The sequence below is a fragment of the Panthera pardus genome, unplaced genomic scaffold (genome assembly GCF_024362965.1).
Source record: "Panthera pardus isolate Hobbes unplaced genomic scaffold, ASM2436296v1 HiC_scaffold_12, whole genome shotgun sequence".
Taxonomy (NCBI): Eukaryota; Metazoa; Chordata; class Mammalia; order Carnivora; family Felidae; genus Panthera; species Panthera pardus.
The window spans coordinates 46060515-46085177 of NW_026526677.1; the positions used below are offsets into that span (position 1 = coordinate 46060515).

The 24663-nt window shown below is 46.7% G+C and overlaps 1 protein-coding gene and 1 long non-coding RNA gene across 8 annotated transcripts in view; one reads left to right on the forward strand and one right to left on the reverse strand.

The window, feature by feature from the left end:
• Positions 1–24663, reverse strand: part of TEAD1 (TEA domain transcription factor 1) — a 259738-nt gene that overhangs the window by 57575 nt on the left and 177500 nt on the right. For 4 of the 7 annotated variants that reach the window (XM_053899973.1, XM_053899975.1, XM_019456355.2 and 1 more), the window contains 3 exons: positions 12830–12894; positions 10379–10441; positions 10227–10289 (listed from right to left, as the gene is read on the reverse strand). In XM_053899973.1, coding sequence (XP_053755948.1) covers positions 10227–10289; positions 10379–10441; positions 12830–12894 — 191 coding nt within the window. The remainder of the gene's footprint in view (positions 1–10226; positions 10290–10378; positions 10442–12829; positions 12895–24663) is intronic. The other 3 variants (XM_019456359.2, XM_019456360.2, XM_019456361.2) reach the window with 3 other exon arrangements.
• On the forward strand, positions 19565–20922 carry LOC109271154 (uncharacterized). Its single transcript, XR_002081843.2, has 2 exons — positions 19565–20149; positions 20557–20922. It is a non-coding gene; the product is annotated as an uncharacterized LOC109271154 (long non-coding RNA).

Below are 24663 nucleotides of genomic sequence, written 5' to 3' on the forward strand. Positions count from 1 at the left end.
ATCCAAATAACAGACGCTTAAGTAAGTTCAAAAATATACGTTACGCTTGTACATCAGAATACTTTTATTCTAAGATGTTTTCACACCAACATTTCTGAAATGTGCATGAGATTTACAAAGGATGAGCACCCTGTTTTATCCTGAAAAACCGTTACTAAGTCAATACCAAGTTGCGGTCTGTGCTGTCTTACAGGACGGGAAATACTCTGAGTGTGTGCGTGTCTATACGTGACCTTGCATGAACAAGAACACCGCGTCCTAGCAAAAAGCCTGGACAACTTCACACCGAGTCCTCATTACTGATTTTAAGTCCCTCCATCCCTAACATTACGAAGAATGAGGCCACAAAAAAGCTGAATATTTGGGGAATGGAGAAAGAAAAGGCAAATCTCCTTTTCCAACTGAATCCTAACTCAAGCCCATGGTCTGAAATGTGCAAAATATTTATGGAGCAGGAAACACGGGGGCTTTAAGAACAAAGAATGAGGTCAGACACAGCACTGTGCCGAGGGATGCAGGTCTCAGAACCCACTCGACTTTCTTCCTTGTCCAATTTCTGGCACGCCATGCTGTCAATGGCCTTCCCTGCCTCAGCCACACGGGGTCCAGCAGACTGTGTCACGCATAAACTCCTCAGCCTGAAGCCTTCCAAACTGTTATTGCCACTTAGTAAACAGGCTTTCATATTTCATGAAGCAGAGCAAGGCTGCTGCTATACCTCTGGGTTCCATAGACCGCGGCCTCCTCATTATGGTTTAAATGTGCACGATGTTTGGAAAGTGTCTACAGTGTAATATACATGACAGGAAGGCGGCCAGTGTCACAAATGCACATGGCTGAAGCAGTGCACTCTTCAGACTCCAGGACATGTGATGAATCAGTCTCCAGACAGTATGGGAGTCTTATTCCCACTTTCCTCTGCTTCCTTGGCTTTTGATTACTCTGAGGAATCAATTCTCTTATCGTTTTCCAGCACTAGCCATCAACAACGTTAAAGATAATATAAAGTTCACAAGCTTGCAAGTATAATATTATAGCTGTTATATATGGCATTTTAATGAAGAGCATACTAAATCAATATACTCCAGTTTGTTCAGGGGCCGTCAATTTAAAACTTAAAGACTCCAATCTACTTTATTCGTAAGGAAGTCCACTGATACACCAGGAAAAATAGGCAACGTTGGAAAAAAAGGCCACGGACTCAAAATCTCTGGATAGCTCTTAAATGTTTTTCCCCAAGTGCACTTTTCCCAGCAATACAAAAATACAGTACAGGAGAGGAAAGATAGCAATTTGCTTGCAAAACCACTTTTTTTCAGGAAAAGACAAAACACAGGATGCTCTCCTAAAAAGTCATTTTGCAGATGTTGCTTTCACCTTGCACTATGTGGATTCACATGACCTCTGTGATTATTAGTGCTAGCCCCTGAGTACATAAAACATCGCGAATCTGTAGGATGGTTTGGGAGAAAAGATGGAGGGCACTTGAATTTTTCTAGCCATGATCCCTAATTTACTTATTATTAGAGAAAGCAGGAGTAAATACAAAAGGGGGCTATTTCGGTCGGGCAACAGCTAATGCCAGGGGGGGAAGGCACATTCATACTTCTCCCGACTTGCCATGTAATGAGTAGCAATTAATTCATCTTATTGTATTTCCAAATGCCAGAGACTCCATTCACATCAAAGAAAAAATTTTCAAGGCTTTTACTATTGTTCATTTTTAAATGTACTAAGCTATATTTAGTATTTTATAATTGTCAATAGTGTTTCCTTTAATTTTGATGTGGGGCTTAGCATCATAAAAGATTGTAGATGAGGATCCAGGCGATTTATAGGTGTGCCTGACAACACTACCAGGAAACCTATCATTGAGGTCAGCTAAAGCTAGGTCTGGGTGCTGGGGAAAAGGCACCCTTCTGACCATAGCCCCCTTTCCCCTGGGAGGTGACAGTAAGAGGCAGGAAGTAAATCTCTCCCTAGGAGCCAGAGGAACCCACGCAGGCAGCAGGCTCTAGTTTGGCTCCAGACTGAGTTCCAGCTCCCACCACTCATCTGCTGTTTAATTCAAATATACAGAAGCGCCTGGGTGGCTCAGTCGGTTAGCATCCAACTTCGGCTCAGGTCACGATCTCACGGTTCGTGGGTTCAAGCCCTGCGTCGGGCTCTGTGCTGACAGCTTGGAGTCTGGAGCCTGCTTTGGATTCTGTGGCTCCCTCTCTCTCTCTGCCCCTCCCTGGCTCATACTCTCTCACTCTCTCTCTCTCTCTCTCTCTCTCTCTCCCTCAAAATAAAGAAACATTTTAAAAGATTAAAATTAAATAATTCAAACATACAGACACGATGAACAGTGAGAGACGATGTGAAAGCATCTTGAGTCAGAGAAATGAGCCCTCATCCTTGACCAGCATTCTTTGGGCAGAGCTGCATGACATCATGTGAAGAGTTTGGGCTTTGGGGCTAAATGCAGATCAAATGCAGACTTGGGACCCTGGGTAAGTCACCTGGCCATTGAGCATCTGCTTCCTCATTTGTAAAGTGAGGCCGAGAACAGCGCCTTCAGGACTGCCTTGGGAATTGCATTAAGCACTCCCCAGGGTGCCCGCAGCCTTGCCATTCAGCGAACTTGCAGTCTCTGGGGCGCATGTGACCCGAAATGCTTAAGACACCCTGGTCCCGATCACATGAACTTTCCAGCTCTCTGGTAGTCTAGAGCATCGTAGACACTGGGGGCCGATTAACAACGGGATTTCTCTAGCAAGCGATAAAAACGGAGAATGAGGGTGTTTCCGTTGCCCTTAAAAAGAAAATCCAGCCCTGGCTCAGTTCACACAGAAAGGTAAATGTGTTCAGCTCTCTGTTTACACTGTGAGTTCCGCATCACCACACGGTTGATAAGAGGTTCTAATTCCAACACACCCAACCCCGAGAAATAAACGGTCTCCACCCTTAGCTTGAACTCAGGTAAATTAAAAACAAGGCAGAGAAAATATCACTGGGGAGAGAGGGTGAGTGCAAAAGAATCCCCTGAGGATCGGAAGGTATCAGGAGAGGTGCCGCGTCATTTCCCAAATCCTGCGGCTGGGCCAACTGTCTCAGGACTGGCGCCGGGACAAAGGAGGCTGTGGTTTCAGGCTTCCGTGGCCTTGTGTACCGCTGACAGCCATCGCCTGAAGGAGCGGGGTGGCTCAGCAGGCCACGGGGAGCACCGTGGCTGAAGTGAGGCGTGTCTCCCCTGTGGACAGGCCCATTCGTGGCCGGCATCGGTGGTGACACAACTGGGAGGTAGCCGTGTGAAGTGCAGCAACGCCCCCAGCGAAGTTCCTGAACTCTCCTGGAGAATTAAATCAACAATTTGAACTTTAAGCTCTCTGCTTAGTGGAAGGAACGGCAGATTGGGAAGAATGGCCTGCTCAGAAATCAAATCACAAAAGGCCACCAGGGTGAGGATGAAGAAAACGGCCCCGGGGAGCACATGTAGCTCGTAAATTAGTCACCAACGACTGGACGCAATCGGACACTCGCGGGCCCTTCTCTGCTCTCGTGGCATGACGCAATGTCAGCAAGTACTGGCTTTTCTTCAGTGCGAGTCCAGAGCTGGACATGAACACGTCCACCGCCTAAGATGTATTCCTGCTGAGGTCAGGGCAGAATGAAGAAGCCCTCTTTTCCTCGGAGTACCATCTGGACTTGGGCACTCCAGACCCCAGGAGGCCCGGCCCACCTTCTCAGGAAGATGACGACGGTCCACAGGGGGTGGGTGGTCTGCAGGTCGCCTTTTTGCGGCCGCCAGGGAGGGGAGGCCTCTGGGCAGGGACTGGACAACCCCTCGAGGCAACTGAACATCCCGAGATAAGAGACTCGGAGGAGGAAGCTCGAAGTAGGAACCCTAAGAAGCAAAGAAAGACTGCTTCGTGTATGGACCACACTTCTGCATTCTTTTTATAGGCTGGGATAATAAATCCCTGCGCTTCCAAAAAAAAAAAAAAAGGGGGGGGCTAATGGCCTCTTGGGCAATTAATGGTGAGCGAAATAATTCAAAGTAGAGAATAACTTCTAGAGCTGTGGGCCAGGCTCGGGACCACGCCGCACGCTGTCTTCTCTGACAGGCTGCCACTTCTCCACTGCTCAGCCGGAGATCGCGGTGAGGGGCTAACCTGCGGGTGAGGAGACGCGCGACAACAAATGAACCTGCTCTGGGTGACGTCTGCAGGTGCAGCTGGTGACACGAGGTCCGAGGGAGGAAAGTCGGCATCCTTGGAATTGCTAAAGGCACGTTCCACCGATCCACAGGTCCTTCCCACGCTGCACCTGCGTGGCTCCATCTTTACCTTGTAACTACAATCAGGCCTAGTTACAAAGCCGTGTGTCACCTACAACCACCCCAGAGCCTGTTAGAGGAGTGGGTTCAAAAGGATTTTGTCTGGGCAGGGACCACAACATGGCATGCCCAGCGCTGCGGAACGATTCCCTCAAAGCTAATAAGCTCCATCTTAGACCCCCAGTTAGCGCTCTGATTTGTCTCTTAAGGCCCGTTAGCCCAAGAAGATTAAATCAGAAAATAAAACACTGCAAAGTGTATGCTTAACGTCCAAAATTCTGGCACTCTGGTCACAAATGCCTTGTATTTCCTTATCCATTTTAGCAGGCTCTTGAATCTCAACGGGACTCTGCCAACCCCTTCACCCCTTCTTCCTACTGGCCCGGCTTCTCTGCTCCTGGTTCTTCGTCTCCTCACAGCACTCCTCGACTACCTCAACCATCCCCTCGATCTGCTTGCCCCTTGCAGCCCTCCCTTGTGCTTACAGTCTGGGGCGAAGGACATCCCAAACTGCTAGCCAAGTCTATCTTGGCTTAGGCTTCTATATACATTATTAATTTCTTAAGTTTATTTATTTATTTTGGGAGAGGGAGAGTGTGAGAGTGAGCAAGCAGGGGAGGGGCAGAGAGAGAGGGAGAGAGAGGGTCCCAAGCAGGCTCCATGCTGTCAGTGCAGAGCCTAACGTGGGCTCGAACTCACAAACAGTGAGATCGTGACCTCGGCTGAGATCAAGAGTCGGACGTTTTACTGACTGAGCCACCCAGGCACCTCTAGGCTGCTTTGCATAAACAAAATGTCTCATGTTGGTGCCAATGGCTTTAGCACAAATTCAGAATAAACGATGGATAAAAATCTAGACTCATTTTAGGACAGGGGCAAAAGGAGAAAATAGTTTTCACTGGATTTATTTTCTTAGGGAAATAAATGGCAAGGAAAGATACCATTGCTAGGGGGTGGGGAGAAGAAGGAGATTGTGATTGGCTGGGGAAAGAGGTTGGGGATAGGAAATTAGAAAAAGAATACCGTTTTGCCATTTGATTTCTTCCACTGGAAAAAAAATGAAGAGAAATACATCATAATGAAAATGATCATTTCTGGTTGGTAGAAACAAATATTTTATAGTAACTCTCTTCACTTTTTCATATTGTCCTATTTAAAATACAGCAGCAAGAAACTCATAGTTAACTGATGCATCCCCTCAGTGAGCTGCCATTACTTTAACAGAACCCAACCTTCAATAACCTATATGTTCAATGCTGCTATTGAAAAGTGTACACTTTTCAGACTTAGTAAGGAGAGAAGTTTTAAACATCATTTACTCTTTAAAAAACATTGAGGAAGGAAGAGAGCACAGCAGTCGAGGGGACCGGAGCGGGAGCCAGCTGAAGAGAGAGAGAGAGAGAGAGAGAGAGAGAGAAAGAGAGAGAGAGAGAGAGAGAGAGAGTGTGTGTGTGTGTGTGTGTGTGTGTGTGTGTCTGTCTGCCCCTGGTCCAGGTCAGCACCCCTCTCACTCAGATCCTACAGCAGCCCCTGAATTAGGCTCCCTGCCTCCAGCTCTGCCTCCACCTAGCCATCCATCTGAAAAAGGTGGGAGAGAACTTTCCAGCCCAGAGCACATCCCATGGCTCAGAGATGAACCTCATTCTCTCACAGAGGATCTGGAACCTTTCTGTTGGGCTTGCCCAGGTCCATCCCGTGCCTCCAAGTAATAGTGTTTTTCATGGTTCCCCAAACACCCCGACATCTCAGGGGAACTGTCTTCCTTTCTCAGTGCCCAGTTCTAACAGCATGCCCTCCCCAAGTCTTTCTTTAATTCTACACTCAGAGCTGACCACTCTTTTCACTGGATTCTTTGCACCACTCTGTTCAATTTCCACTGCAGAGCCCCCTAGTTGGGGAGCAGTCTACTGGATATCTAGTATTTCCCCAATTGTGGCCAGAAACAACAGAAATGTTAAGTGTTCCTCAAGAACAGAGATTGCTAATTTGATTCTCTATGCCCGATATGTACTCGAGGGTCTAGAACACTGGGTTCTCCATGAAAAGTTTGCTGTGCTTTATAAAGTTCAAATCTCTGTGGAAATCTTAAATGTCCACAAAATGAAAACAAATTTTGTTATGACAGCTAAAACTAAAGTCCACACATTTTGGGGTGATCTGGTTTACGAGCAAGCACTCTGAGAACCATTTCTGCACTAGCAGAAGAGTAAGGCTGACCTTTGGGTCTCATTCTAACAGACTTTCAAGAGCATGACTTTTGTAGTAAGGATGACTCATCCTTAATTGGGGCATGAGCATGACCACGCTCTTCTTGAGACTGGTTTCTTCACAGGAATATGGCAGAACCGGCTGCCAAACATGGACTGTCCTGTAAAGGCTGCAGGGACAGCGGAGAGTCACCTCCTTTTCCCTTTGCCTAAGACAGTGTGGTTTTCAAACTGTATTCAGTGGAACACCCCAAGAGGCCATTGCTAAGGCTAAAAGAGCATGAGCCCCAATTAAAATAGTTTACTCATTTATATATGAAATGCTTCAACAAAGATTTCAACCTGAAACACGAGTTTGCAGCTTAAAAAAAGGCTGGAAAGTCACCAGCCTAAAGAATTCGACCGCACCCTTCCCCAGGAAGGAGGGAGGCTTACAGGCAGGAGGGCTCCCATGGAAGCCACGCCTGGCGGCGGCCCCAGGTGTGAGCAAACCACTTTTTCAGACTCCAGAGGAGGCCAGAGGGATGAAGCCTGGCTTCGTTCTCTTTAAGGAGGGCCTCTGTCCACCCCAGAGAACACAAATCCTTGACTGCTGAGCACATAGGAAAAAGGCCCAGCAGCGGGGCTGAAGCAGGTGGGGCAGGCCATCAGCCACCTCCTCCAGTGAACCTGGCTACATCTTCCCAGGCAAAGCATGGCATCTCTTTTTGAAGTCTGGACCCTTGCTGCCGCCCCCATGGCCAGCCCAGAAGCTATCGCTGTTGTCTGCTGGGATGACTTCAACCTTCCACAGCGAGTCTGCCTCGTTAATGAGTGTGGGAGGCCAAGGCAGTATGGCCGTCAGCCTGACCCCACAACGAACTCAGTGCTCACCCCTGCCTCCCACGAACGTGCTGGGAGACGCCAGACCTGAAGGGGAAAGCACGGATAAGCCGGTGAGACCTACCTCTCCTGACGAGCCCGCTGCCTGCCTGGTAATGGCTGGTTGGGAAGGCTGAGGAAGGCATCCCTCACATCAAATGCCCACGGGAGGCGAAGGCAGCAACATGTCCACTGGCTGTCACCTGCCAGTCTGGTGACAGTCAGTCTCACTCATTCTCCTCGGCTGGCCTAATGCCCTCTGGGTGGTGACACAGCGGCTCTGCGACTAGGACCTCACTGCCCTGAACTACGGATAATCACCATAGTGCCAATCACACATTAGGTCCACATTCTGACCAAGGGCTCAAAGTTCACAATTCGCCTTGTTTCTAAAGTGTGGGTGCCGAAGAGAGGGCTGGTGGTCAGAACTGCACGCCCAGCTCCGAGGGACACGAAGGGGGGCGACATGGCGCGTGCTGGCACAAGACCTTCTGCTTGAGAACACTCTCCCATCTCCACTGGATGAAACCCCACCTCAAAGACCAGTGGGGTAGGCGTCAGAAAGACCTGAGTTCAAATCTTGGCAGTGACGTGTGCTGGGCTTGGTAGCTTTGGGCAAACCAACTGACCTCCTGGCTTCTTAAATATTATCCCTCAAAATCTGAATAATGGAACTCACTTTGGAGTGAGCTTACTGAATGAGAGAACACGTAACAGACTTTGCATACACTCACTCGGTCTTTGCATTCCCCAACAGCAGCACTGTTGCTGTGCAGCCTGTCCCTGGGATTCCCTCCACGTTTTCTCCGGGTGCTTTCTGCTAACACTCATCCGACAGTGCCCTCTATTCCGCATTCCTATTTCCACGGCCAGCTCTGTGAATAGGGGGCTGACTGTTAACTGCCCACCGTGATGGACACCATGCCTGGAGCACTCCATTGGTATTAGCTGATGGGAAGAACAAAGGCCTCCCTTTTCCCAAGAATAATGTGGTAGGGAGGAAGGAAAGGAACCGCAAGAAGATGGAGGTGGTTCTTGGAGCTGAAACGCTGAGCTGGTTGCTACCCTACTGCCTCTATTTCTGCCTCCTCCGTGTGTCTGTCCCAAAGGAGAGTGGGCCAGGGCTGAAAGGAGGGGGAATGTCATCTTTTTTTTTTTTAATAAGAACGAACACAAATACAACAACTGTGTTTGCATGTATGTGTACGTATAAAGTACTGGTAAAGTGTTTCCACGGAGGAAGGCTCTCAAAATCCCTGAATAAGAAAACGAGTACTTCCGATATCCCATGGGGCTCCCTTCTGGGCAGGAGAGCTTAATTCATCACGTACAGGGCTTTTGGTCCAGGGCTGTGTGCCCTGGGTGAGCATGTAGGAACCACACAGACGGTACAGAAATAGAGCAATTCATAACATCGCGGATGGAAACACAGAATGGATGTCTGTAAACTTGTTTGTACATCATTAATTCGTTAGCGCAGAGAAACTAGATACAGAGTCAGAACTTGAGCGAACGCTGGGGGAGTTACATCCACATAGAGAGGACGGCACCTTTGGTTAAAAAGCAGGATCTGTGAAGTTATCTTAATCTTCCAACTGCTCAGCCAGTCAGCTAAAAGCCAGCCACCATCAGCCACACGTGCGAGCGAGCCAGCATGCAGCCCACTGCAGAGGGCCACCAAATGCTCCTTCCTGGTCGCTAGTCCTGTTCCACAGCCAGCCTTGTTTGCATAAAAAAAAAAAGTTGGAGGACTTTGGGAAGGATCCCAGTGTTCAGCATTCAGTGCTGTGAAATCGCACTTCGTTCTTTAGGTTTAGAACAAAAACAAATTTAATTAATGTATGGAAAAAATCAAAATGGAACAACAACAAAAAAAGGCATGTGGGAAGGGCAACAATATGGGCCACAAATTCATTTTTATTATAAAGTAAAGCTCTTCTATGTAAACTATAATTCCTTTGCATTTTTAAAATGGGGCATTATGGAAAGAAAAAGTCACTTATCTTTTACTACAAATTTTGGAAGGGGAGAAAATACAGAGAACTTGCATTTTAAAAATGTCAATGCCTCCATTTTTGCTGTGAAATATATTTTCAGAGACTAGAAAATGAGACACATGTAAAAAACAATTAAAGTAAACTCAAGTAGAAATGGAATTGCAAACACGGATTTGATTAAGAGCCTTCCCATCTCTTAAGATTTTTTTTAAAGGCCTCACCTCAAATTTCTTTTTTAATAACAGAGCGCAACAATATTGAGCAACGTGGAAGAAATCTGGCAGAAAATACTGTTTTGAAAGAATACTTGAAAAATTACATGAAAAGACATATTTTCATAAGTATTCTCTAAAATACATAACAAGTACAAAAAAATGACTTCTAAATATTTTTTAAAGTAATCATGAGAACTACTCTAGAAGTGATGCATTTTATTTTACTTTATTACTTTTTTTTTTTTTTTTTACTATTTCTACGCTAACTTTGTGTCTCTGGACTTTTTTTCCTCTCCCAGCCCAGGGCTGTTTGGTGGGCATTTGAAGGTTAAAAAAAAAAATCATGTTTCTGAGCTGAAAAGTTATCAAGACCAGCTTTCTGCTGCATTTGCATTGTTATTAGGGACACACACACACACACACACACACACACACACACACACACACTAAGCTTAATGTGAGGCTAGTACAGAAACAGAGATTAGACACAAAGAAATGTAAACAGCTCTCACATGCGAGGAAACTAGGTTACGAGAATCCCAGCACCAGGCATTCACCAGTCACCATGGAAAACAGGAAGTGAGATGCATAGCAACCACAAGCCAAAAAGCAGGAAAGCGCATACCTTTAGCTTGGAATGAAAATCACGAGATTTCCTTCTGGCAAGAACCTGAATGTGACTAGACACCTGCAGGGTAGGGGAAGGGAGGAAAACAAAGGAAAAGCCTGTAACCATGGAGATGAAAAGCCCCCTACAACTGGGCAAGCCAGACGTACCTTAATGGCGGCTTGAATTTCTCGAACTTTCTTTCTTGCTAAGACCTGTATATGACTAGACACCTACATTGTTCGGGTTTATGAGGGGAAACAAAACAAAACAAAACAAAACAAAAAAAGGAAATCAAATATAAAATCGCTACTCCTTGGGAGGGTTTTGGGGTGGGGGTTGGGGGAAGGTTATTTGCATCTCAACAAAGCTCTGCAGTTAGGAAATACACAGTCCCAGCCAGACACCAAGCCCCCAGCGCTGCTCTAAGCTTTTCAGACTGGGTCATCACTGCAGTGACTTGATTCAGGATGAAAGTTAGGCTGCTTTTAGTTTTCTCACCGGGGAGAAATCACGGGCACGGGATGAGAGGGGGAGAGTGGAGTTGTTTTCCTGATGAAATTTAAAAGGTGGGGCTAGAGGTAAATGAAAATATTTATAGCTTCTCAGTATCAGGAGGGAAAATCCCTCCTTCTCAATTTAGAAGAGACCATCCATAAATTAGCACGTTCTGCAAAATCAAAAAGCCGAAGCTGTCGGTTATATTCTGATCTCATTAAGAGCTCTGGATTCTGTAGCAAATGTTAAAATAATACCGACATGTAAATTAGATCTCACAGAGAAATGGACAGACCCAGTCAGCAGAGGGGTTTTTTTCTCCCCCCCCCCCTTATAAATATCTTCAATCCTTCCACTCTTTTGGGTACTGACTGGGCGCGAAGTGGATTTGCATATTATTACAAAGCGAAAAGTGTGAATACAGCCAGCCAGCCATCCTGTTAAAAATCTGGGTTGAAAACCACACGATTTGCTGAACAACAAATTCACATTGGAGAGGTATCACCAACTGCTGCCTAAAAACATCCCCAGGATGCCGGGGTGTTGGAAACCAAGCCAAGCCCAGCTTCGGAAACACAATGATTCCACTGGGTAAACAAATTTGCATCTCTTTCAGTGGGTTACATTTGGTTAAATTTAGAAGAGTCCCCGGTGAAGGGGTTGGGCATGGGACTAGGGCTCACAGACCCAGCAGAGAGATAGCCCAGGTCCACCGCTTTCAGTATGCTGGGAACTGGATCTATTTCGGAAATTTCGAACCCTCCATTGAAAAGTTCAGCAACTCGGACTGAGAGGCAGTTATTCCATTTCGAACACTATACTGACTATAAAAACAGGATTTATGGTAACAAAAGATCCTTTTATCTTTAGCTTTATCTTTGAGTTTCAATGATTTTTGTTTTCAAGTTGCCTTTTTTTTTTTTTTAAAGTACAGAGAAGCGGGAACTCCCCCATCATCGTCACCCCTCCATCCGGCTCCTGCTTTTACTTGTTCTCCCCCTAATTTTGTTATTACATGATTCTCTGACTTGCCTAGGGCCACTGTCCATTGTCACAGGGTGGGGGGAGCATGCACCGAACAGACAGTGCCCTGCCTCTGAGCCCTGGCAGGAAGCCACGGCCCTCTGTGCTGACTCAGCAGTCGGGCTCCTGGCGGGGGCACATGTAACATTCCTGGGGAAAAGCTCTCCCCGTCATAAACACTCATGAAAACAACTCATCGCTGAGCAGAGAACTGGAGTCTGCTGCTCATACTTAACGAGATCCACAGTTAAGCTTGCCTTTTGGTACGATGATAGTTTTCAAAATCCGTGCCAGAGAGATCAGCATAGGTCAATATTAAAAAATAATTGTGCTCTGTTAACAGCTCACCCATGAGGTTTGTTCGAAGCTCTTCCCCCCTTTGCCTTTCTCTCTTTCTTTCTCCGTTTTTAGCTAAACACGAATTGCTCATCCATTCCAGTTCTGAACTGGGTCAGAGATTTGGACCGCTTTACGTCAGAAGGAACGAGGAGAGAGCCAGAGCCCTGACAAAGGGCAGAGGAAAATTCCTGACGCTACTCTGCACAAAGGTATTTAAGTTATAACTTCATTTCAGTCACAGCAGCTACTGACAAAAAGCCATAGCTTAAGGAGCAACAGTTCCCTGGACGCACATCATTCAGTATTATGTTCAGGCCAACAGTCATGGCTGCCAGTGTTACTTTTGCATCGAAATGATGACTAATGCAGAATTGTTCCAGGATTTTACAATGCGCAAAATCTCAAAATTTCGTGACTTCCAAGTGTACTTGCACCTGCAGCGTCTGTAGCATTTACAGATGCGCAGTTCGGGAAAGAAACAGAAGTATTAAAGTACAGTACCAGACCAGTGCATACACTGTCCTTGGCAGTGAGACTTTCCCATGTGTGTATAAAAAGAACTCTGGAGACCACATCGTAAAGGGTCACTGAAATGATGAACAGTGAAAACTGAGCCAATTGGAAACACCTCCAATACTGACGTCCTTACAGGGAACTCAAATTGGGGGCTCCTAGGAGCCAAAGCACAGCCAGCCAGTGCAGCCAAAATGCCTCGTCGGGCCATTCGCTGACATGCACAGTGTCCAGGTACGTTATTTTACCTGTTTTCTGGTCCTCGTCTTGCCTGTCCTGAGTTTGATGTATCTGGCTATCAATTCATTCCTACCTGAAAGAAAGAAGAATTTACAATAAGATGGGTTACTTAAAAAAAGAAAAAAAAAAGCCTCTGAAAGCTAGGAAGTTAGAACAAAAAATTTTCAAAGTTGGAGCTGTGTATCTATTCATGCCAGAAAAATAAAACAGTACGATTGTTTGCAAAAATATTTGCTAGGGGAAATTAGGATGAAGGGCATTTAATTACTAGGATCAGCAACTGAGGGTAGAAATGTGCCTTTTTGTTTCTTTACACGTTTGTGCCTAAAGAGGTGGTCAACCTGTACGAGCAACAAACACAAGGCTTTGCGCGGGAATCCACAAATCTGTTTCCGTCTTAGTTTCCATGCCCATTTCGCTGCACCCACGTTTCCATCCCTAGTTCACTCCAGTTAGAGTCATGAGAGCCACCGGAGACTGACCTGCTGTGACCACAGAAACCCTACAACAAGGGGCTAACGACATTCCCGAAAGATGTCACTGTCCTAGTAACTAACTATACACGAGATCATGTTCATGAAAAAGAAAAAGAAATGACTTAACTACCTCAAAGCTTTATAACCTGTAGGGGAAAGAAAATGCCTACAAGAATAAGCAAAATCTCCCGGCTTTACCCCACCAGGAGACGGAGATGTCACAAACAGGTAATCTGACTTCGAAGAACTATAATGTCATGGGAGGATGTGTCCCTGAAACTAAGTGGGGAAAGGTATTAATAACACTACATGAAATAAAAGCCCTCTCGTTCAGTTAACCACATTTGTTAGCTGTAGAGCTGGTTGTAGAATTCATTTGTGCTGCCTTACTTTGCAGACATTCTGCATAACTGAACCTCTTCAGACAAGAGCTTTGTCTGTTCCCCAAAAGCCTCCCCGGCACCCAACACACTGCTGGGCACACAGAAAGAACCAATGAGACAATAACACAGCCTCTGGTGACAGAGAGGGACCGCACCCCCCCAGATCTCCCCTGGCACAGTAAAAAACTGGCAGCACTAATGAGGATCAACCCAAGAGTGTACTTGTGGAAAGCTCGTCTGAGGATTCTGAAGACTCCCTCGGCACTGCCTAGAAGGTTCCTGTCATCATGGCTCTGTCCGTGCATGTCTGTGTTAGGACCATGCAGATCAGGGTCACCACTGGAAGGCAAAGGAATTGTGGGATCCTGGGGCTGGGAGATTCCTCTGGGTCATCTGCTCCTACCGCTAGAAGCCTAGAGTCTTATAAACGTAACCAAGCACTTATAGAATTAAGGAAGCAGTCCACTTTATCTTAAACCATATTTAAGAATGAAAAGGGGCGCCTGGGTGGCTCAGTCAGTTGAGTGTCTGACTCTTGATTTCAACTCAAGTCATGATCCCAGGATCATGGGATCAAGTCCTATGTGGGGTTCTGCACTGAGCATGGAGCCTGCTCGAGATTCATTCATTCATTCTCTCTCTCCCCCCCTCCTTCCCTCCCTCCCTCCCTCCCTCCCCCTCTTTCTCTCCCTCTGCCCCTTTCCCCTGCTCACACACACTCTCTCTCAAAGGAAAAAAAAAAAACAAACACAAAAAAACAAAAGACCCTCCTTATTTGGAGCTTCTTAGAACTTTCAACCCCAGGTTCTCCTTGTTCCTCTTCACATGAACGAGGCTATGCACGTGACTGACTCTCAGATATTAACAACTTTCAGGTCTTCCTGGAGTTGTACCTAGGCCAAACTTCCTCTGTTCCTGTGACCTGTGGCAGCTTTTGGAATACTACCACAGCCACCTGGTGAGCATCCTTTATCTAATTTCCTTTCATAGGCTGGAGCCCAGAACCATAGTGGTGCTCTTCCTATGACAAGTCCACAGCAGAATAAGTCTATCACCTCCCTCATCCTAAATACCCTACTTCTGTTAATGCAGCCTAAGACTGCATTTGATTTTGGGGACCCACAATAAACTGTCAATTTACGTCACTTGAACTCCTAGAGGTCTTTTTCATATAGACTACTCCTCAGATATATCTCTCTACCTCTGTGCCCAGTCTTTTCATGCACAGTTGGGATTTTTCAGATCCAAATACAGAAGCTTACATTTATTGCTACTGCATTTCATCCTGTTAGATTAAGTTTATCATTCCAGCCCGTCAGGATCCTCTCACATCCTCATTCTTGTCTGAACTTACACTTTAACCACAGGAAAAGGACCTCTAAATTCAGGTTTAAACTGCTTCTCTGAGCATTCTGTCTCAAACTTTTGAGAACTACCAATATCCCCTGTAGGGTCCTCGGGTCTGCTTCTCCATCTCTCAAATGGTTGTACAGATTTTGCAATTTGTCTCAAAGGCTCGCTGACAGCACAGCCCGGCCAGGAGTGCCTCATTACCAGAAGCCAGACCTAAATGACAATGTCTGCAGACGAGCCAAGCATCCTCCAGCCCAGGGCCTCACTGTGAGCCCTGTTTAGGGCTGGCTGAGTGGCCAGAACAAAATAAATCCAGGGTTCTATGTTACATGCAATTTCACCCGAACCTTGTCCAGATGGCAGGAACGTGCCCTGCCCCCATACCCGTCTTCTGTGCAAGCAGACGCGGTTGTGTGACTTGTGTGACACGTAACCTCCATAACTGATTTCTTATGGCATGGGGTCCCGCGGGGAGATGAACATCCAGGTCAGCCACATTTGGCCGTACACAACCCTGCGGTCCGTGCGAATGATACCCGTCGGAGCTAAATGATGTCAAATCAAACTTCTCAACATTACCATGTCTACAGCAGGGCCTCGCTGAGCACCTAGCATGCGCAGAGCACTACGCGACAGCCACCATTTCACTGAAGCTTGTTGTGACTCTCACGTCCCTGTTCTTTACGTAAGTAAGATCACCTTTCGAAACCCTGCGTTCTTTCTTTCATACCATGTTTGAAGCCGTGAAGGGTAATTAACTTGAGGTTTCTGTGTGTTTCTTGCCTCCACAAGGGGTACCGCTGATTCGACTTTTAAATTCAGATTCAACTAACTCTGAGCACCCACCTGATCTAGTAAGTACAGTGTTTGTTAATCACTTTATTTCGTGTGAATTTTTTAATCACCATGCGGGCAGCTTTGTACGCAGAAACACTATTTGGGCTTACCTGGTTTTTAAAAATGGGTATTTTATTCATTTATTTAAAAAACAAGGGGCGCCTGGGGGCTCAGTCAGTTAAATGACCAACTTTGGCTCAGGTCATGATCTTGTGGTTCGTGAGTTTGAGCCCCGCATTGGGCTCTGTGCTGACAGCTCAGAGTCTGGAGCCTGCTCTGGATTCTGTGTCTCCCTCTCTCTCTGCCCCTTCCCACTCAGGCTTTCTCTCTCTCTCTCTCAAAAGTAAACATTAAAAAAAAAAAAAAAAACAGATGTAAACACTCTATCTAGTTCATCCTTAAGTTTTAAGCTCAACTTACATACCTTATAATTTTTATAATCACATTCAAAGGGCCATTCAAATAATGTTTGCTCCATTTTACAAAGCTAATTGAAAGTCCTTTAAACGTTTAAAACTGGGTATTTAACTTAGAATATATTTAATTCTTTTAATTATTAGAATTGTTTGACTGAATTTCCAAAACCTTCCCTTAAACAACTCTTAGAAACCTAACGAATTATCTTAAATGTTCTAATACTGCTTACAATTCTAGTAAGACTTCAACCCTCCCCCAAATCAAGTCTAAACCAATTACCTCATTGCACATTTTAATTTGGAAATAAAGGCTCACCTGTGGCATGGGCCAAATTATTTTAAAGAATTACTTGAAACATCAAATGTGTATAAATCCTCTGAGTCAAATATTAACACTATAGCTTTGATTCTATTAAAATCTTCTGTTTTCAATTCTAAATCTGCCCAGAATTAAAATATGCCTACCATTATGGAAACAAGGATGACATTCCAAATGACCGTGGGGTATCTATTAGGCTACCCCGGGGTTGGACATATTTGGGGGAAATCAACAAGGTTCTGAATGGATCTTGGTCAGTGACCTTGACAAGAACATCTGAGCCCTATTTATATACATTTCTATAGTACGGCTTTCCAAATGGGGTGGATCCATATAGTCCAGAATTCCCTTGCCAAGGACTGGGAGCTTGGGCACCCACAATCACCGATGTAACCGGCAGCCGGCCTTGGGTCACACAGCATAGTCTTGTTTTGCAGTCATGATCAGAATGCTGGGAATTGGAAATGTTAACCCTAATTTTTCTCTTTCTTCTAAAACACTAGCGAGTGTGTGTGTGAGCATGCACGCGCGCGCGCACACACACACCCACACCCATACACACACGGTGGTCCAGTAACCTTACATTACAAACAGGACTTTCAATAAAGGTAATGGCAACGTTAAGCATGCATGACATTCCTAAACGAATCCTACTGGCAGGTGGGGACCACCTCTTTGCGCCTTCTACGATGCCTGCCTGGTGCATCAGGGATATAAAGAGAAGACAGACTGCCTGCCCACAAGGAGGTCACTGGCCAACACAAAAGCTAAGATAAAAGCACCAACCAGCTCCAAGGGTCACACTAGGACTACCGCCATGGAAGAGGGTCTGATAACATACACGGACAATCGGACACAGTAATTTAGGAAGTCTAGAAAGCTGTCCCCAAAGTACCGGAACATCATCTAGGCTTTTAAGGACAGATGATACTTTCTCCCACGTTTTATTATGAAAAATTTCAGACATACAGAATTTTTTTTTCTTTTTTGCAGAATCTCACAGCACACACTACGTACGTACCCACCTCCTTCGCTTTTTCTATACTTGCTTCGACATGCCTTTCCGTTCCTCTGCCCATCCACCGAGCTCTTATCTTATTGCTGCGGTTGCGTTTTGTGTTGTGGTGGTTTCCGCAGGCATGGCAACACTTTTCCTAAGACTTCAATGTGAGTATCATTAACTGAAGTGCTAAGACAGATTCTGGCAGGCAGAATGGAGGGGCATGGGAGGAAGGCCATGCCACACGGAAGAGCGGCATTTCCTTACACACAGAAGCAGGAACGTGGAACCCCACAAAACCACACCTGCCGGCTCTGAAGCTCTTTTGACTGTCCCACACTTCCTTTCTGGGCCCAAGAGTTTCTGACCCGATAGTCAGCGCCCACAGCATTCACGCCTCACCTTCACACTTCTCTATCAATATTTGTGATAGCTTATAGAGCTCAGTGCCAATGTCACACTTCACCACTAAGTGTCATTATACTGTAGCTACTCTGGGGCATAAGATGTCCGTTAGACACCCACACCCCCTTGCTTCTTTAAGCCTGAGGCTCGGCAGCTGTGGCTGCCCTTGCTTTTCCCACAGGCAGCGGGCAGCAGCAAAGACAGACAAAGCCCGACTCGTCACTTTCCTACCGTGATCCTCACCAGGCACCGCAATCCAGCCTTTATTTATTCTTCCTTTCTCTTAAAGAACATAACAGCGTTGAAAGTGAGCCATCATCGCTGCTCCCGTGCCCTGGATGGCCGTGCAATCTCCCGCTAAAAGGGACAACAGGGAGCAAGACTCCAGCTGAAAGGCGAGGAGTCTGCACAGGGCTTGCCTTGCCCAGACAGAAGACTGGTTAACGTTGTTGTGGGCTGGGTGTGTGATGGGATGTGGCCTCAAGGTCATGTTTGAGGCCCAGCAAATGCAGGGTCTGTGGCTAGAAATTGTAGCCCAGAGACACTGGGCTTTCACAGCGTAAGAGCCACTTTGTAATTGAATGGAGGCAGGGAGCCACAAAGAAAGAAGTAAGGCACGGAACCTTCTCTTAATGGCTGTAGCTGGGGTTCAGAGGCAAACTCACACCAGGGGAGGGCTGACCACCCCAGGGGCAGGGCAGGGGCTCTGGTCACTGCACATTGGCTCTCTCCTTGCTGGGAGGGATACCTGAGGATCCCCCACGTCTCTTAACCACGTAGAAAATCAGAAAGGAAACTCCAACTTCTCCAGACTGCTAGAACGAAGCCATATCAAACAGACACTGATGCTATGGTTGAGACCTCAGGGCCTTCTTCCACAGCCCCTCACAAACCCTAACTCAGCTCAATGACCCTACTGGCTACCAGAAGCTTCCCTGTTAATACCTTGAGCTTTCCAAGCTCTGTACCCGCACACACAACTGCTTTTTCCTGTATTGCCCTGACTCTTTTCTGCACATCTGGATTCTGCTCATCTTTCAAATGCCTCGTCCTTCGTGAGCCTTCTGGATAGAAGAGGCCTCCCTTTTTCTTAAACATCCACAGCCTCTGACTTGGGCCTCTTCGCTGCTGGTTCATATCCTTTCTGCCTTATATTCTATTGTTTCGGTACACGCCATGGCTCCAACCAGAAGTCGCTGAAAATAAGAACCAATGGTACTCCTCTTTTCTCTGCTTCCCCTTCCCAGGCAGCTCAGTGTTTGTGGAGTGAGTCACTGACAGGGGCAGAAGCAGGGCTGCTACATCCCTGCGATCAATGCACTATGACACGGGATCATCAACATAAAGTGAACACAGAAAAGGAAAGATGTCCCAGTGGAAAGAAGCAAAGAAGACGCAAGGTGACGAGACCACGGGACGTGGCTCTGTCCTCCGACACAGGAGCGGCGCCCTACAGAGAGACGGTTTACGAAGTACTTTCTCGGGCAAGATTCTCTAAGGTGGTGGTAAAATACTTTGTAGCCACGAATCCCCCCCGCCCCTTTTTTTTCCCTGTCAGCTGAGGTTCCTCTCAAGGAAAAATTCTCTTACGCTTTGAAAGTCAACACCAAAAGCACAAGTGTAGGGGACGATGTGGGCACCAAGGGACACATACTCCTCCTGAATCTATGGGGAGTCTATAGGGATGGACGCTGCCAGAGGAGGCAGTCAAGGGTCTTTATTAACTAACCTGGGAGGAGTTAACAATTAACCTTGTTTTCCACATGGCTGCCATTGCACCAGCAACACGGGGAGGAAAAGGCCTACTGAAGCTGGTCAGTCACCGTCTAGTCAGACAACTGATGGCACCTGCAGAGCACAAGCAATATGCCAGCATCACGGGGGGGTATGAAGATGCCACTGCCTTCAAGGAACCTACACCTGTGAAGGACCCTCATGACAATGGAGTCCAGTCGCCCGGCCCGGGCCTGTGCCTCTCGTGCACCACAGCTGATGCGGCCCACGTATCCGAATGCTTCCGTGATAAATGCCTGCCCCTCCCACTTTGCCAGACAGGGAGTTCCACAGGAGCACCGGCCACACATTGGGGTCTGTGCATCACTGTACCCCCGGGGCCGAGCACACAGCATGTCCTCAAGAGTAAGTACACACTGATGAACGACTGAATGGCAGGGATGGACAACCAGAATGGGAGGAGGGTACAAAGCTAAGCTTGGGAATAAAGGAAGGGTCACCAAAAAAAAAAAAAAAAAAAAAAAAACAACAACAAAAAAAAAAAACCAAAAAACAAAAAACAGCATCTGAACCAACCCCAGAGCACTACCAATGAGGAAGTTCAGTGTCTCGGTTAATCCCTGATATAAATCATTGACCAAAAACCAGCACTAACGTGGAAAATCACCAGAAAGGGCTGGACAGCCTGTTCTGGGTTGTGAGGGGTTGGTGCTGTGTGTTCCCAATCTAAAGGTTTACAGAATGGACTGATGGCCTTCAGGAGGTGAACATTGGCAAGTCCCTTAAAGAACCTGTGTCTGCATTCCGCTCAGGGGCTTAGAAGCAATCGCCATAGCAGAAAGAATACAGAGGACAGCTATGTTAACCTCTGGCAAGTCGGCACTGACTCCTCACACCCCTTCAAAAGGCCTGGAGAGAACTCAAATCCCACTTCTAGGAGCTCCTACCAGTCAACGGCGGCTGATAACATTATCAAGGGATGGCCCCCATAAAACGCTGTCTTGTCCTTCCTCTTAGCGGGACAGCTGACAGACTGCACATTCGGAGTAGACTACAAGGGCCAAAGAGGCAAGCAAGTAAAACCGCCCAATGCTTTGTATGGAACACAGTCCTTCTACATTGGAGAGAAATCCTTGCTGTAATTATGTCTAGAAGGAAAATAAATATGAATGAAGAAAGCGTCTCTGGTGGTGCATTCTCTGCGAAGCGGTAAAGAGATGCTGGATGATCACCTTTTAAATTCTCGAATGAATAGCTGAACTTTATACCCCTGTTCTGCCTAGTCCATCCTGTCCACGGCTACCTATAAAGCACAGCTCTGGCTTAGCCACGCTACTGCTTTAAGACCTTAATAGCCGACTGCCTACAGTCTAAAGGTCAAACCACCGTAGTATAGTATTCAATGCTGTTCCACCATCTGGCCCCAACTTTGCGTTTTCATGACATACCACCTCCACCATCACCTGAATCCATTTTGCCACCATCAAAACGCACAATGTAGCTTTCAGTTCCCTGAACCGTCCTGCCATTCAGAGGTTTTGCTCACGGTTAGGACGATCCATCAACAAATCCTTCCAGGCCCAGCTCGGAGGGGGTGTCCTCCATGAAACCCCGTCTGAAACACGCACAAGGCAGGGAACATGTGAAGAGTGAGCCAGAGAGTCAGGAGCCTGGAGCTCACCTAGCAGACCAGCGTCTGGGAAAGACCACAGCGCAACAGAGCAAACTGGTAACAGAAGATAGATAGTGTGAGTTATAAACACATCGCTCAGCATGGCTTGGTTCTGGCCGGGAGCGTAGCAGAGAATAACCATTTTGCTCTGGGCCCACGATGCCTTACTTCTGCCTGTGTCAAGGCACGGCCCACATTCTGGCTCTAGTAAGACTCCTTGTGTAACAGACCATAAGCTCCTTAAAGGTAGGCTCTGTGTCTATACACACTCAAGGTGTAGACGGGATTGAATATAGGTGCATATGGGATTGAATGGAACCCATGCTTGTTGCCCTTGACGGCAACCTAAACAGACCCCCTACCACAGGCTCTCAGGGAAAATCTTCACTCATCTTTGGGGCATCTGCCTTTTCTTTCAAAGCCACATCTGATTATGTTGCTTTCTCACATCCACAGGTCCCTGGCCACTGTAAGAAACACACACACTCCTTAGCCCGTACCTAGGCCTACTAGCCCATTTCTGTAGATGGCTCCTCTATTCTAGCACAAAGAACTTTGGAGACTTCCCAAGGTCACTATCATGCTTTTCCGTACCTCTATGCCTTTGCACAGACCATATGTTCTTTCCCTTCTCCTTTGCCTGCAAACTCCTACTCATCCCTGTAAGCCCCAACTGAAGTATTTTCTCCCTAAGGTCTTCTGGGACCCATCCAGAGTGAGTCATTTTCTCATATGCCCAGCATACCCCCTGCTGCTCTACACGAGGATTACTCATCTAGGGGACTATTCATTCCCCGTCTAGGGCTATAACTGCTCCATAGAAACAATCTATCTAGTTCTCTCTGACTGTAGATCCGGCACCTATTAAGTAGGTACTCAGTAAATGTCTTTAATAAATGACCGAGTGAGGTCTCCTACACAGAGAAAAAATGATCTAGAAAAAGATCGTATAAAGTGGGCAGCACCAACAGTATCACCTGAAACCCGTAAGCCCCTTTACAGTTACGACTACTGCAATGACAGGCAGCAAAGTTTTCCAGACCCTCGTTCTGCTCTCTTAACTTGGCACAAGGGGGACCAGCACATGCCCCTTTCCTCCTCTCCCCTTCCTACTCACACCGACCTCCAAATGCCACAGGAATATGGACCTGGTCCAAAAGAAAGCTAATCTCAACATTAACCCAGGAGAGTCTTGTTAATGAAAAACTTTGCTAAGAACACTCTGTTTATTTATTAATTATTTGGCCTTTAAAGAAGTGTGAAATCCACACATGTGAAGTGCCAAAAACTGTTGGTTTTTCATGGAGAATCTTTAATGGTGGCAATGCTGCAGACTTGTTTTTGATTCCGAAGTAGGACTTGCAGTCTTGCTGGGGAAGTTGGACTTGTACTTATAAGCTGTGTGAGTCGGGGGCGGCTTGCTTAACTTCTCTGGAGCCTTATTTCCTCACCTGTGAAATGGGGATGAAGGATCCACTCGGGAGCATTGTTGCATGCGTTAGCAATGACAGGGGAAGGGTCTTACCCCTCAAAGTGATCTTAAATGGTCCTGGGACTATTATGCAGTGTCACTGCACTTGGTCTATATGCTTTCATCGCTTGGAACGCGTATGTGAGGTTTCTCTGTCCAGAGCGCCATGCCACACAGCATCTTGTATAAACCTACAACGCTTCTACTTTCTGGGATCTTAACACCGAGCAGCTCTGCCACGCGGCACTGAAACCATTCTGGACATCTTGACTGCACGCGAACCTGTCAAAAGGATGTGGCCACAGAAATTGTTTCCAAGTAAACGGAGCCCTTTATTAGGATATCTTAACGTTAACCGGGCATCATGCAGGCTACTTACTTGCTATAATAATCTTTTAATTTAGAATGGATTGTTCATTGAATAAGATAGCGGGAATTAGGTTTTTGCCAAGGGCGAAGCGCGGCCAAAATTCTTGTAATCCGTGGCAGATTGTAAAATTATCTTTATGAACAGGCTGGCGGCATCGCATTAAATAGCACATCCCCCGCCAGATTTCCAGAAGTTAGTTCTTAGTGTAAATACAACCGTCACTAGAAGAATAAAGCAAGAAACTTCTGTAGCTACTAGGCGGCTACCGTACAGAGGCACGTTACCCATGCACTCAGTCGAAGGGACACTCACGTGGGACTGCCCACTGCTTAGGAAACATGCTAAATAAAGAGGATTCTAAATGCCCAGGCACTCGGGAATTCTTTTAAAAATAACATGGAAACCATGATCATAAAGGACATTTTAAAAACTGCACTCAAACTGAGGACATATTAATCTGAGGGCTAAGCGAAACGAAAAACCTACTGTGTGGTGGGTAGAGACGCAATGAGATGGGAGCGAGGTGGACAACAGCGTGTGCTGAAGACCTACTGTGTGTCAGGGCCACGTAGCGCGCTGTGGCTTATTTGCTCGTGTGCGTCACCCTCGCACCTACCTTGTTCCCAGTTTGTGGATGCTGACTGATGCTCAAAACGCTCAGAAACCCACCCAAGTCGCCAAACTGCTAAGTGGGGGAGTCGGGGTCCGACTCCACCCTCATGATGCCTTGACTTTGGACCGACTGCTCCGAAGATAGCCTCGATACCCCAGTAAGTTAACTTCTCACAAGGCCACTACTAGGTGCTTAGTGAGAATACAATCTTACTAGAAGGGGGCACAACCCCGCCGTGAAGTGGACTGAATGTACACCACTTAACGTCCTCCATCCACCACCTACAACACAGGGTAAAACTCAACCCGTCCTTCTGCTTTCGAGTCCTTCCTAATCCAGCCCCGACGCACTCCCCTCCCTTGCTTGACGACCATCTGTTGAATACTTTCTCTACAAAAGGCGTCACACGAAGCACTGCAGGAGCAGTGTGGGAGATCCACTGGAACAGTGCATATTCTCTGCCCTCGAGGGGCTTAGAGTACAGGAGGGAAACTGAGGCAGAAAGCCATACCACAGCAATAAAAGCAGGGCATTATGAGGATGAGAGGGACAACTAAAGAACAGTCTGAGATAAAAATCCAGACGTTTTCTCCCGTGGTTGCCACGCTCGGTCATTCACGCAGCTGCGCCGGCCACATTCGACTGGTCGCAAAACCAAGAGCAGCCAAAGGCAGCAACACACGGGCCGATCATTAAGGAGAAAACAGTGGCCTATGCACTGGGCTTTCTACGTGAGATCGTGAACAAGCAAACCAGAATACCTCTCTTGGTCGAGTTTCACATTCAGGAGAGT